We start from the raw sequence: 13,933 nt of genomic DNA, 5'->3' as shown, positions 1-13,933 counted from the left end.
TAACACAGGACAGTAAGTATCTAAACAATATAACTGGGTTTTAAGAGTCAAGACAATCTAAAATTTATTATAATAGTTTTAATGCTTTTATTAAAACTGTGCTTTCCATTGTGAGACTTATTATATAGAATTAAATACAAGGCTTTAGCATGTAGCTTTTGAAATGACATGAAAACATGTTGACAAAGGGCTAAGCAAGATGGCTCAGAGTTGAAGCTGTGTAGTACTCTGAATAGAACAGCCCCCATAGACTCCTGTGTCTGAAGGCATAGCCCACTGGGAGTGGTACTATTAAGCGTGACCTTCTTGGAATAGGCATGGCCTTGCTGGAAGAAGTATTACACTGTCAGGGGCAATTTGAGGTCTAGGAAGCTCAAGTCAGTGCTCCCCTGATGCCTGCTGATCAAGATGTAGAGCTCTCAGCTCCCTCTCTAGCATCATGTCTGCCTGCATGCTGCCATGTTTCCCACTGTGACAATTATGAACTAAACTTCTGAACTGTAAGCCAGTCTCAATTAAATCTTTTCCTTTATAAGAGTTGCTGTGGCCATGGTGTCTGTTCACAGCAATAGAAACCCTAACCAAGACAAGGTGCCTGTCACCTAACCAGGCAAGGCTGCCTGACAACCAGAGCTCAACTCCTGGATGGAAAGAGCCACAGGTCCTCTGATCTTCACATTACAGACTAGCATGCTTGCAAGTACCCCAAATCCAAATGTTGACAAACTGAATATTACTATCTGAGTGTAACAATAATGTACCTTTCTTTTATTATGCTTTTAAAAATATGTTGTATTAGGGGCTGAAGAGATGGCTCAGTGATACTGCTTCCTAAGTGGCTCCCCACAATTGATATACGTGTCAGGTGGGCTTGGCAAGCCACCTATAATTCCCATTCAGAAATCAGAAACTTGGTATCTGATTTGGTAAGACCTGAACTACCTGACAAAGTAAGACTGAGAAGATCATACAGTTGGGCCCAGTCTAAAACAAAACCATGTCCTATTTTATGTTCAACTGTTTTTAATTCCATGCCATTCAAACATAGTTTGCTATTTAGATGAAACATTACCATATTAAAAAAAAAAAAAACAAAAAATGAACCAACCAACAAACAAAAAACCTCCATTGTTAGTTGCCAAACATAAAAATTAATAAATTTAAACAAGTGTCACGTTTCTGCTGTTAAAAATCTATAAATAGGACTGTAAAGAGGCTCAGCAGTTAAGAGCACTGACTGCTCTTCCAGAGGGCTTGAGTTCAATTCCTAGCAACCACATGGTGGCTCACAACCATCTGTAATGGGATCCAATACTCTATTCTGATGTGTCTGAAGACAGTTACAATGTATCTTATAAATAAAGTAAATTAATCTTAAAAAAAAACAAACAAACGAGGGGCTAGAGAGATAGGTCAGTGATTAATAACACTGGTTGCTTTTCCAGAGGACCTAGAATTTCTAGCACCCACATGGCAGCTCACAGCTGTTTTTAATTCCAGTTCCAGAGGATGCAACCCCCTCACACAAACACACACACAGGCAAAAGCAGAAATGGGCATATAATTTTTTAGAAATATGAATCAGTTATTTCATTTTCAGAAAGCTATCCAGTAAACCTAGTAAAGCATTTACAATGCTTCTGATGTTCAGGCTCTCCATCATTTTACTTCTTCACTGATAATCTCTACATTAAATTTAAGCCTTCCACTATTTGACCTCAAAAAAAAAAAAAAAAAAAAGATACAAAGCAACAGAAATATTCTTTATTTATCAACAACCCATTATAAATACCAAGATACCCAGTGGCAGGGCCTAAGGCTTCTCTAATCTGACGTGTAATCGCTGGATTATTACTGTGTCTGCCTAGAAATTAGCTAGCTAGACTTAAAGTTGCTCAAAGATAAATAACATCTATACACTGCATGTAAAAAGGAATAGAAAAGGAAGGACATGAGTGCTCCAGGTGTGGAGGAGGTGGTTAGATGCCACACTGGCTGGAATGTCTGAAGAGTTCAGGATGAACATGACCCTGAGCTGGGCCATGTGAGGGGCGAGAGGGTAGAAGGGAGAGTAAAGAATAGATAAAAGGGTCAGGGAGCCAAATGACTGGATGATATAGGGAAGGGCAGCCCAGGCCCTGGACTGGAGAAGTTTAGGGTAGAGGACTGACTGGTATGCCAACCATACCTTGCAAGTCAGCTCTGATATGTTAAATGGCTCCTCAGCCATTTATCCAGGTCTGAGACTTAACCACCGTATTTCTCTTCTTACTGCTATCAACTATTATATACTTTGGCACATAGATAATGCAATTTTTAAACATTTTACAACATTTTTTCATCCTTTAAACAAGAATGTCTACATGTTAGCTGTACTATGTACCAACATCTAGATAATCCAAAATACACCTAAATAAGAGAAAAAAGAATGAACACAAGAATTCATGAAATTTTGTGATTTTATGTGATTTTACAATAAAGGAATAAGAGAAATACACAGGATCAGAAATACTTAAAAATCTAGTAAAGTTTTTTCTTAAAATAACCTTTATGTGCATACTCCTTAGCTGTAGTGGCACAGCCACTGACTCCACCACTCAGAAGGCAGGGGCAGGCAGATCTCTGTGGGGTAGCAGCTAGCCTGTGAGTTCCAGGCCAAGGAAGGTTACAGAGTAAGATCTTGTCTAGCTGGGTCGAAGCAAGTTAACTCTTCTTTTACAAGAAATGTGAAACTCAAAAATAACACTGTACTGTCCAAACTGAAGAAAAAATATGTAAGATGGAAGAGCTTCTAGTAAGCAGTCTTTACAAAGGTTCCATGAAGAACAATGAAACAATTCTGGCTCCTTAAGAATGAAATTTTAACATCTATTTATGCAAATACTATATTACTGCACTAAATATATTCAAAAGCTACATTCAATCTAGCTTAATGGGTCTATAAGTTCCATTTGAAAAGAAAAATCTGTGCTTTATGGCCACTTATAAAAGAGACACGTTGGAGATTTACTTTTTACAAGTAGGTAAGTGCTACTCTATTACTACTATGGCTGACTTTGGATTTGCTAAATTTGATTCTATAACACAGAAATTAACTATTTAAAATGCTTTGAAGAAGTATGGAAGAGAATGAAGTGCACCTCAAATCTCATGGGGTGGAATGTTTATGGGTCTGGGTATAAGGGACCCAAGAGAAACATGTACCAACCTAATAAGCTGCTTCAGGGCCACGTGGTAAATGTGGAAAGGCCCACCCCACCTTCTTCCTAGCAATGCATTCCCAGTGTCAGTAAATCTCAACAAGACCAGGGGACCCACTGGTGAGCGTCCATCACTCATCTAGCCAATACTTCCAGTTCGGGTGTATGAACCTAAGGTTTGAGGGGAAAACTTTCTAAACAAATTCCTCAGGAAAAATTTTTTCTTGCTATATGAACAGCACTGGCATAACAAATACTTCAGCTGGGCATGGTGGCACCTTTAATCCCAGCACTCAGGAGACAAAGGCAAGTGGATCTCTATGAGCTCAAGGCCATCCTGGTCTATATATAGTGAGTTCCATGACAGCCAAGGCTTTATACGGAGACCCTGGCCTGGCTAGTTGTCAACTTGACACAAGCTAAAATATCTGAAAGGAGGGAACCTCAATTGAGAAAAAGGCCTCTGGAATACACAGCTGTAAGGCATTTTCTTAATTAGCGGTTGATTGGGGATGGGTCCAGACCATTGTGGGCAGTGCCATCCCTGGGCAGGTGGTTCTGGACTCTGTAAGAAAGCAGACCATGTGGAACAAGCCAGTAAGCAGCAACCCTTCATTGCCTCTGCCTCAGCTCCTGCCTCCAGGTTCCTGGCCTACTTGAGTTCCTGTCCTGACTTCCTTCAGTGATGAACAGTGATACAGAAATATAAATCAAATAAATCCTCCCCCACCCCAAGTTGCTTTGGTTATTGTTTTCATAGTAACCCTGAGACCTTGCCTTAAAAAGAACAAAACCAAAAGACCAGAACACTTTCAGAAAACATAACTCCTATATTTTCTTTTATGAATCATCTTAGAAATTAAACTCACAGAAATAGCAAATCTACCTCAGAAGAACCATTTTTAGTAACTTTACACAAATAGCATGCTATATTTGCTAAATCTATTTCCCAGTCATCACTTTGTGCAGTACTTATACTGCCTTACAAATATTTCCAGTCAAGTATTTTTTTCAAGTAGTATTCAACTTTTACTTTTTGGATTTATTTATTTTAGTTATATGAATACACTGTAGCTGTCTTCAGACACACCAGAAGAGGGCATCATTACATATGGTTATGAACAACTGAGCCATCTCTCCAGCCAAGTATTATCATCTCTGTACAAGTAAAAGCTGTAAGACCAACAGCTTTCAGCTAATTCATTGCTCCTTTATTTCTCTAATATCCTGTAACACAGTATCTAAGTACAAATACAAAACACTCTGTCCATTGAGGCCTTTATTCTTCTAGATTATAAGACTATCAAACGTCTATGAATACTTTGTGAACAAAACAATATTCTATATATGGAATACTAACTTCAAAGATACTACCACTTGATATTAAAGTACTAATTAGGTACTTCTAGCTTGTCTACATTATGAAAACAGTAATGCATGCTGTTAACTCAGAAGCAACGCACTAATGAGTATGTGGACAGGGGCAAGCTGGCGCTGCGGCACCTGTATGTGTGAAAATTTGTTCAAATTTACAAGGTAAAATCTATAGGAAAGGTTTAGTGGCTATTCTGTGCTGCAATTCCATCAAGGTAGAAATGAGTCTTGATTATTCCTTAGATCAGTGTGAAGACAGGGGCATCCAACTCAACAAGTCTGTTTATTTATTTATTTTGTATCCCATAGATGGATATAAGACTGAATGACATTAAGTAAAATGCTTCTCTAATTCATGAAAAAAACTAATGAACATAAATGTGTGCAAATTTTTACAAGCAAAGCATCCGAATAATCAATGACCTCTGCCAGCTAACAGCACTGCTACCGAAATTAGGTCTAAGGCAAGTCTAAAAGACATTGCAGCTTCTTGCCAGATATGTAGACACACAAGGGTGTGAAGGAGACTGCGTGACACCAGGCTTCAGATTAAACTAACCTTTTAAAGACTGTGAACTCCAGACTTACCACAAAAATAGTACCTGCCTTTAGCTTTCATAATTCCACTTCAGAGAAGGACAAGTTCTGCAACCAATGACTACCATGGTGTTCCCTAGAAATCAGACATGAATTCAGGAAACTTCAAAGAAGAGGACAGTGACTGTAAGAGCCAGCACAGGGAGGAGTGCTATGAAATGCTATCATCTAGACCTGACATGCCCACTGCTCACGAACTCACTGCAGCCATGATACCTGTACAAGGTAAAGGCAACAAGATCAGACAACAACCCGGCTGGAAGCACTAACAGGACTCAATTATCAAACAAAACAAACTAACAAAGAAACATGTATGTGTGATTTAAACAACACAGTGCTATTGTTACAGGTATCTTATCAGTGAGAGATAGCCTGGTAGGAAGCAATTGAAAAGCCCTCAGGAGGGAGCCAGAGTCATTTATAGAAGGGCTTTTCTAAGAGAACAGGTGCATCCCTGCTGCTTTCCTGTCTGGCAAAGTGATCTCCCAATGGCATGTACCATGATGTCATCTACTATGAGGCCTTCTCCAGAGCCCAGCAGAAGTCTGTCCCAAATGTGCTGAACGGTTGGCTAACAAATGTTTCTTTATAATGCAATTGCTCTTTGGTATTTCCTTATATGAAAAGAAACAGGCTAAAATAAAGCCCTTTGATGTTTGGCTTCACAGAAGACAACTGGATTATTTCTTTTCATTCAGCTTGTTGTTTTGGTTATGTATCATAAAGAAGAAAAGTTTTTTATGGAGCACTTTGTAGAAATATGAACAGGAACTCTCCTCAAGCATCCTTGAACAACATTTACTGAATCCCTAAGTAAGGATTTTAACCTCAAAATTCCCAATTCTCCCTCTGGTTTAGCAAAGAAGAAAATCATAGTCAAGTAGCAAAACCATAGAGATCTTGATGACGATGGAGTCTGTACACTGTAAAAAATGGGTTAACTATTACTACTTTGCCACTCAATTTTCTCTTTCAATGACCAAGAAAAACTAGATAGAAAATTTCAAATCTGTCAACACAAATGCTAAAAGCTAAAGCTGCACTGAACAAATGAGAACCTTGGCAGTTATGTGGTTCTAGAAAACCAGTCACCTTCTTGCCCCAATTCTAGCCCACAACTTAACTAGTGCCTGTGGGTCAACAGGAGGCCAAGAAAACAAGCCAAAAGTGGGGCTAAGGGAAACACAGAAAAGCAATATTCTTGAGATAAGTTGGGCCTAATGCATCCAGGGCAGGTGAAAACACCTAATCCTTCGTTTTTAGAATGAGAATAGTCATCAAATCACTTTTGGATTGAAAATTTTAGTCACACTGAACTAAAAATTTGGGCTTTGAGGTGTAAGATAGGGAGCACAGAAAATGCAAATTTGATTCAACAGTTCCTATTCCTTTTCTTTTCCCTTTTTAAAAATTATTTTATTGGATACTCTGTATTTACATTTCAAATGTTATCCCCTCCCTCTTTTTTCCATTCCCCTCCTCTCCCAACTTGTCTCCAGGAAGATGCACCCTCTCTCAAACACCCTCTCCACCTCAGTGCCTTAGCATTCCCCTACATTGGGAAAATGCACCATCACTGGACCAAAGGTTTCTTCTCATACTGATGCCAGACACTGCTAACCTCTGCTACATATGCATCTGGAATCCATGGGTCTCTCCATATGCCAGAAGCTGGAAAGAACCCAGATGTTCTTCAACAGAAGAATGGATACAGAAATTGATCCACCCCACCTGGTTCATTTTTCTTTTATGTGGATGGGTAATGTTTTGTCTGTGCACCATGTCATGTAGTGCCTCTAGAGACCAGAGGAGGCATCAGATCATTTGAAACTGGAATTACAGGTGGTTGTGAGCTGCCACAAGGTTCTGAGAAACCCGGTCCTTGCAAGAGAGCAACAACTGCTCTTAACTTCTGAGCTGTTTATTATTTTAAGAAATCTATTAAACTTTGGTATTCCAAAGAAGCTGTGTGTATAATTAATCTTTGTTCTTTCACAAATCACTGTAAAAAAAATTAATGTTCAGTTTAGGCATGTGGCTAAAGTATCCTTATCAGCATCTGGAGTAAACATAAAACCCTGACATTCTTAGACTGTCCTCAGTCACCAATTAGGATTTCTGCAGGTAAGATGATCTCTACAAAGACCTGGTGATTTCAGACTTAAAGCAGCTTATAGTTTGGTCATAAAATTCCTGGTATGTTCCCCAGCTTGAAAACCATTTTAGACTTACTTCAGTAGTTTTCAAGTTGACTACTCTAAGAACATGATTATGCATCTGCAAGAAAAATGGGCATTCGTGAATATTATGTAAAATGTTAATAAACAACTAAGTTGAAGTTCTGACATTGTTTTCCCAGTTTTATCTTCTTTTTATATTTCCACGTGTACTTGTGTTGTGTATGTGTAGGCCCAGGTTGGTTAGTGATACAACTCTATCTGTCCTCAGGTATGACTTTTCTTTCCTGAATTAGTTACCTCTCTCTTTTCCTTCTCTTTCTTTCCTTGACTTTTCAAGACTTGTGTGTGTAGCATTAGCTGCCCTGAAACAGTTATGACTTGTTTGAATAGAACTCTCTGTAGAATAGAGGAATACTTTCAGTTACTTCCTCTTTGCATAGATAGATGCAGCCAAACAACTGATAGCTCAGTTTTCAATGGAAAATAATTTCCTTTATGGGGGAGGGGAAGTAAAAGAGAAAAATATGATAAAGTCTGCACTTTTTATTTTCAAAATAAGTTATTCCATATGAAATTTTGATGTTTTTTTATATTAGCTTTCCAGTTAATATTTTATACCTTAACAATGCTGATGTAACCCCCATGGAGTAACTATGGTGATGTGTGAATGAGCAAACCTCCCTAGAGGGTGTGGCCTGCTTAGCCCCCACTGATGATGCAACAAAACTGGAAACTTGATTTGAAATTCAAGTTTTTCCACTAAGTCATACTGAAGGTCTAAAAAATTTGACCAAGAAACACAAGACAAAAAGTAAGTAAAGTTTTTTCTAATTTTTCTTACCCTTAATGCATTTTTAAGAGAAAATGCCTTAGAGGTTTTAAATTGAGAAGTGAAAAATGTACTAAAAAGAAATAAAACCAGATGTAGAAAATATTGCTTTCTCCTTGGTGTATCCCTTTCTAAAGAACAGGTCCATCTCTCAACACTCTGTGTCTAAATGTTATCTTCCTGGTAAGATAACACAGGAAAGCTAACAACAAAAGCAAAAGCACTGTCCAAGATTATCTTGGAAATTCTTTTCCAGGCCCAAATGTATATGACTTTATTGGAATTGTGATAATCAAGTTCCCTAAATACAGTCTGTCTAGAAGTAACTTTGTTATCCACTTAGTAAGAATTTCTCTGAAGCCTCCTCCCATTCTTTCTATCTCTGGTTAATAGCACCAGGCTGACCAGTGCTCCAAACTGCCGCACTTGGATATCATCTCGAAGACTCATTTTCTCCTTCCTATAGTACAGTAACAGGAGGCTGAATTTTGAAATAAGATCTAGGAATAAATGCCACTGTCTGGCTGTAGGCCAGTCTATTGACCTTAAGCCCAGCTCTTACTTCTAAAACGTATCACTAAGCTCACAGGGTTTCTATAAAAATCACCAGAAAAGTTTATCCCAGATAAGGATCTGAAACATAGTAAGTAAGCAATAAAGCCTGGGCTCTGAACTGTCGCGATGACAAAAGGAGGACATAAGCAGAAAGCAGGACAGTGGCCCATGCAAAGAACGGGCACTAGGGAACAGCTGACTGCCTCCTTTTCTGTGTTCTCCCTCTCTGCTGTAGCAGGCCATATCTTTTTCACCAATGTGTTCATCACGATCACCACTCCACTTCTGTGCTACAGTACAGACCAGACTTCCTGGCTTAGGGCATATGATAACATGGTCCAAAAGACACCACCAGCCTCCTTCCAATCTTTCTAGGATTTTCTATGTCCGAGAACACATACATTCTCATGGTGTGAACTAACATAGTGTGTTGTTTCCAGTTGTCACACACCACATTTCCATGAAAGCTCATTTAGAATATCCTATTTCTGAGGACATCCAAATGCCTTCTTGTTTGCAAAGTTTGCTCTGACCCTAGAATTTTCTTTGGCATTCCAAAGACTTTACTTCAAACTTTATCCATAATCTATCTAGTGTTCCAGTTTTGTTTCTACCTAGCTTCAAGCCAGGAATGAAATTCAAGAACAATATCATACTGGAGTTAGTATCAGTGGCTACTAGCACAGCACATGAGCCAGAGGGCATTACTGATAAAATTGTGAGACTATAAGCTCAGTATTGTTCCCTTTAATATCAGCAGCTAAAAGACTTCAAGATAAAACTAACACTGGCAACAAAGCAGTCCAGGGGCTGGCACAGTGGAGCCTAACTTTAACCCCAACACTTGGAAGGAACAGGGAAAAGAATCTCCTTGAGTTCAGAGCCAGGGTAATTTTCACTGGGAGTTCCAGGACAGTCAGAGTTACACAGAGATTCTGCTTCAAAAGCAAGCAAGCAAGCAAACAAACAAACAAACAGAAAGACAAAAAGGGGGAGAGGGGAATAGGGAACAAAAACAGAAAAAAAACTTAAGAATTTGAGCTATTTTGAAAATCCTATCGACTCCAAGCATAACATAAGAATGATACATAGTGCTGAGAATGATGCCAATGCTCATACTGGAAGTAACATTTGGTCACGTTTATGTTAAAATTAATAGGACCAAAATTTATTATAAATCTGATTAAAACCTTAACCATATGAAGGTTATCCCTGGCTATGTTCTTATTCACAATAGTTAAGTCAAACCAACAAACTCAGTCTTTTAGTTAATGGTAAGAAAAAATATTTTGAGGTTTTTTTTTTCTTTTGGTAGGCTATGTTTAATCATGATTGAACAAAACCAGAATAATCTAACTGGCATGACATTTTCTTTTTTTTTTTTAATGAATTTAAAGACATTTTTTATTTTCAAAAAATTTAAACCATTTACAAAAATATAACAAGGCTGTGCAAATCTACCTCAACCAGCCATCAACAGGACTGGCACTACAGCTTATGTAATCCACTGCTATTATCTACAAACGCCTATAAATAGACTTGATAAGTAAATACAGAAATAAAAACTGTTGGTTGGTCTATATAATATATTCATTTAAATTGAGATGATTTCCATTGGTGAAAGAAAAGTTACACTGTAGCATTTGGTATAAAAGCAGGAGCACTAATTCAGCTCCTTTAAAAAAATGTTAGAACATATGATTCCTGTTTTTTTTTCAATTCCAAATATAACACACTGTATTTAGCACCTCCTGTACTTTCCAGTATATTAGATAATTGCATACCATGTTAACAACAAAATAAAGGAAAACATTCCTGCCACCCACCTTTTCATAAAAATCTGAAAATATTAAACTCACACACGCATATGTAAGTGCACCTTGTAAAGGTTAGAATGACTAGTCCAAAGGACACTTCTTTTTTCTTAAACAGAGGGCTTTGAAGGATGGCAGCAAAAAAAAAAAAAAGGTTTGAACAAGAAGGGAGCATATAGCTAAATCATACTAAGTCATACTCTGAGAGCTATGTAGTATTTCAGTGACTATGATCCCTGCCCCACACTAATGAAAGAGCATCCCCTCCACACTCTCCTCCCCTGGCTTTTGGTCCATTTGTGCTGATCTTCAGAAAAAGACTACTTGAACAAAGATGTCCATGACCATGGAGTCTGTGACTTACTAAGAAGGATTTACTGATAACAGCAATGGCTGATTCTTATGGTAACAGTATAACATGAGAAAAATATGAGCAATGACCAGTAACAGTGAGTTTGGGGGGTGGCTTTATAAAGTGGTAAGCCATGCTGAGGATGCTGCTTGGTGGTAGAGTATTTGACCAGCATGAGCACAGCCCTGCACTCAGTTCAAGTCCTAGTACCAAGGCAGGGAGGGAGGGAGGGAGGAAAGTAGGGAGGGAGGGAGAGAAGGAGAGAGTATGAGAGGGAAGGAGGGAGAGTGAGAAGGAAGAAGGAAGAAGGAAAGGAAGGAAAATGGCAACACAAGAGTAAAACATAAGAATAATTGAGATTAGTATGGTTAAACTGCACTGTGTATTTGTGTGAAAATATCTACACCATTCAATCCATTATTTCTTAGGTTAATATGAACTTTAAAGAGACAAAAAAAATTGTGAATCAGGCAGACTAAAGCACACAACACTCCACCTTTGTTCTTTTGCTTATCTACAAATGAACCATTTTAATGCTTTGTTTTCTCTAAGAATGAACAAAATAGAACCAAAAGCTTCACTGCCAGTAACTTGGTCCAGGACAGAGATAACGTCAAATGATTTACATGAGACCAGACTTCGCCATCTTGTAGAGGCAAACCAAAGAAAGTTCTAGTGGCTTGGCTTCTTTCCGTAAAATAGATCCAATAAGAAGAAAATATGTTCCTTATAGATGCTAATTTCCCCAAAAGAAAATTTTCTATAGTAGTTTATACTACAGTTGAAAACATAAAAGAGAAGAGAATGCAATATCAAACTTACCCATAACAATAATCCTGTACACACACACACAAAAAATGCTTCTACAGCAAATAAAACCATTAATTTTCATACTTATAAAACTTTACTATTCTGTAAGAGAATGTAATTTGAATCTCTTCATAAAAAGACTAATTTTCAAATAATAAGGATCAGAATAAAACAAATATTAGCCATTGGCATTTGGAAAACAAACTGTAATATTATTCACTGATAAAAACAATATTGTCCATTTGGTAATAACAAGACAAAATGACCATCAATAATAATAATTTGAACTATGCTAAGTGACATTTGAATCCCCATTTGAAGACTGAGAGATGAAAATGGCCATCGGTTCCAAACACAGGGACACAGAAGCTGCTATGTATACACTCTCCAAATTATGTAACTGGCCTACTTACAATATAGGAATCACAATTCTAGCATAAAACTATTCCTATAATATATGCTAATAAAGTCCTATGCTGACAAAAACAGTACAGTGCCCAGAAAAAATGAAGACCAGACTTCGCCATCTTGTAGAGGCAAACCAAAAAAAGTTCCAGTGGCTTCTTTCCTCAAAACTGGTCTATGAGAACAAAGTATGCTCCTTATAGATGCTCATTTCTCCAGAAGAAAACTTTTGAAAAAGATACAGGTACAATGGCATTGAACCTTCTGCAAGATCTAAAAATGACTAATCCTCTAAAATTTGTTTTTAAAACAAAGGAGTTAAAATACTTTATTCCTTTCATGCTTCAGGGTAAGATAAAATATATCATTTATAATAGATTTTCAGAATTCTATATCAACAAAATATCAATTTTATCTGGCTATAATACTCATTAAACTATATGTATTTTACTCAGATATTTAGATCATTAAAATCACTACCAAACATACAACACAGGAAGGATTAACTATATTTGTATTTTTTTCATATAACATTTTTTGATCATGAAATTTATTACTTTAATGAGAACCATACATCTGTGTACCTCACTTTTTTTTTGTTTCTTAAACTAAAACAAAATTTAATGTATCTTCTCATATAAAGTTTTGAATACTAGAGAGCTTTTCAAAGTGAATTATTCCTATTCTTCCTTCTTAGCAACATACAGTGTAAGAATCCAAGTATGGCTTGGACCATGAAGGTGTGCCTCAAATCTTCAAACAACCCTTAGCAGTTTCTTGACCTGTGGGTTGCAACCACTTTGGAGGTTGAGGAGGTCAACAAAGACCATCATAAATCATAGATGTTTACAGTACAATTTATAAAAGTAGCAAAATTATAGTTACAAAGAAGCAACAAAAATATTTTCATGGTTGGGGGGGGGTCACCTAAACATGAGAAACTTTACTGAAGAGTTACAGCATTAGGAAGGTTGAGAACCAGTGCTCTAGAGCCAAGCATTGGTTGATTACACTCTAAATGTAAGTCCCTAGGCTCCATGATGGCTTTAAAAGTACATTTTAGAAACCTATGTACTTCTTGATAAAAGGCATATAATAGGCATTGGGAATGATTGAAGTTCCAGCTACTTTGGAAACAGAGGGTAGTAGGATTGCCTGAAATGAAGATTTTGAGGCCAGCTTGAGCAAAATAAAGACCTTGTATTTCTGGTGGTTTTTGTGTCCTAGTATCAAAAGTTATGTTTTTACAGCAAGATAAGGTTTAAAAAAATAACTAGACTAATTAAACTCACAATATTATGCTTCTAGACTATGCTTCTTTTTGTTGGGGGGGAGGGGTGTCTCTGTAGAGCCCTTGCTGGCCTCAACCTCTCAGACCCACCTACCTCTCTGCCTCTCAAATGCTGGGATTAAAGGTGTACACCACCATGCCCAGCTAGAGTGTACTTTTAACACAAGCAAATAAGAGTTCACATTTTCCTAGAAAATAACTTAGGGATTACTTTAAATATATATATATGACTCGATTTAACATATACATAGCATTTCCGTTATAGAATACTGGGAAAGCACAGACACTTTACCTGCTTCCTGTGAATTTAACACTTCTAAGGCATGCATCATGGCACTTGCGAAGACATTGGCATCCTCTTTGCTGCCAAAGTTGAGACCGTACACCTGTCTAGCATCCCGCCATTGGTGGAAAGTCTGTGTAGCTTGATTGTACTTCAGCCCTTTAGGAATGGCACAGTTTATCACAACCTAAAAGACAATTCATTATAAGGCCATCTAATAACTGGGAAAATAATCGAAGCCAA

At 37.5% G+C, this 13,933-nt stretch overlaps 1 protein-coding gene across 6 annotated transcripts in view; it reads right to left on the bottom strand.

Annotated features, from left to right (window-relative positions):
* ENAH (ENAH actin regulator) overlaps positions 1 to 13,933 on the bottom strand; it is a 114,292-nt gene that overhangs the window by 40,285 nt on the left and 60,074 nt on the right. For all 6 annotated transcript variants that reach the window (XM_080909195.1, XM_080909197.1, XM_080909196.1 and 3 more), the window contains exon 3: positions 13,700 to 13,877. In XM_080909195.1, the coding sequence (XP_080765321.1) occupies positions 13,700 to 13,877 (178 nt within the window). The remainder of the gene's footprint in view (positions 1 to 13,699; positions 13,878 to 13,933) is intronic.

The sequence above is a fragment of the Micromys minutus genome (assembly GCF_963924665.1).
Source record: "Micromys minutus genome assembly, chromosome: 1".
In the NCBI taxonomy this organism is placed as follows: Eukaryota; Metazoa; Chordata; class Mammalia; order Rodentia; family Muridae; genus Micromys; species Micromys minutus.
This window is presented reverse-complemented; position numbering and strand designations above follow the sequence as displayed.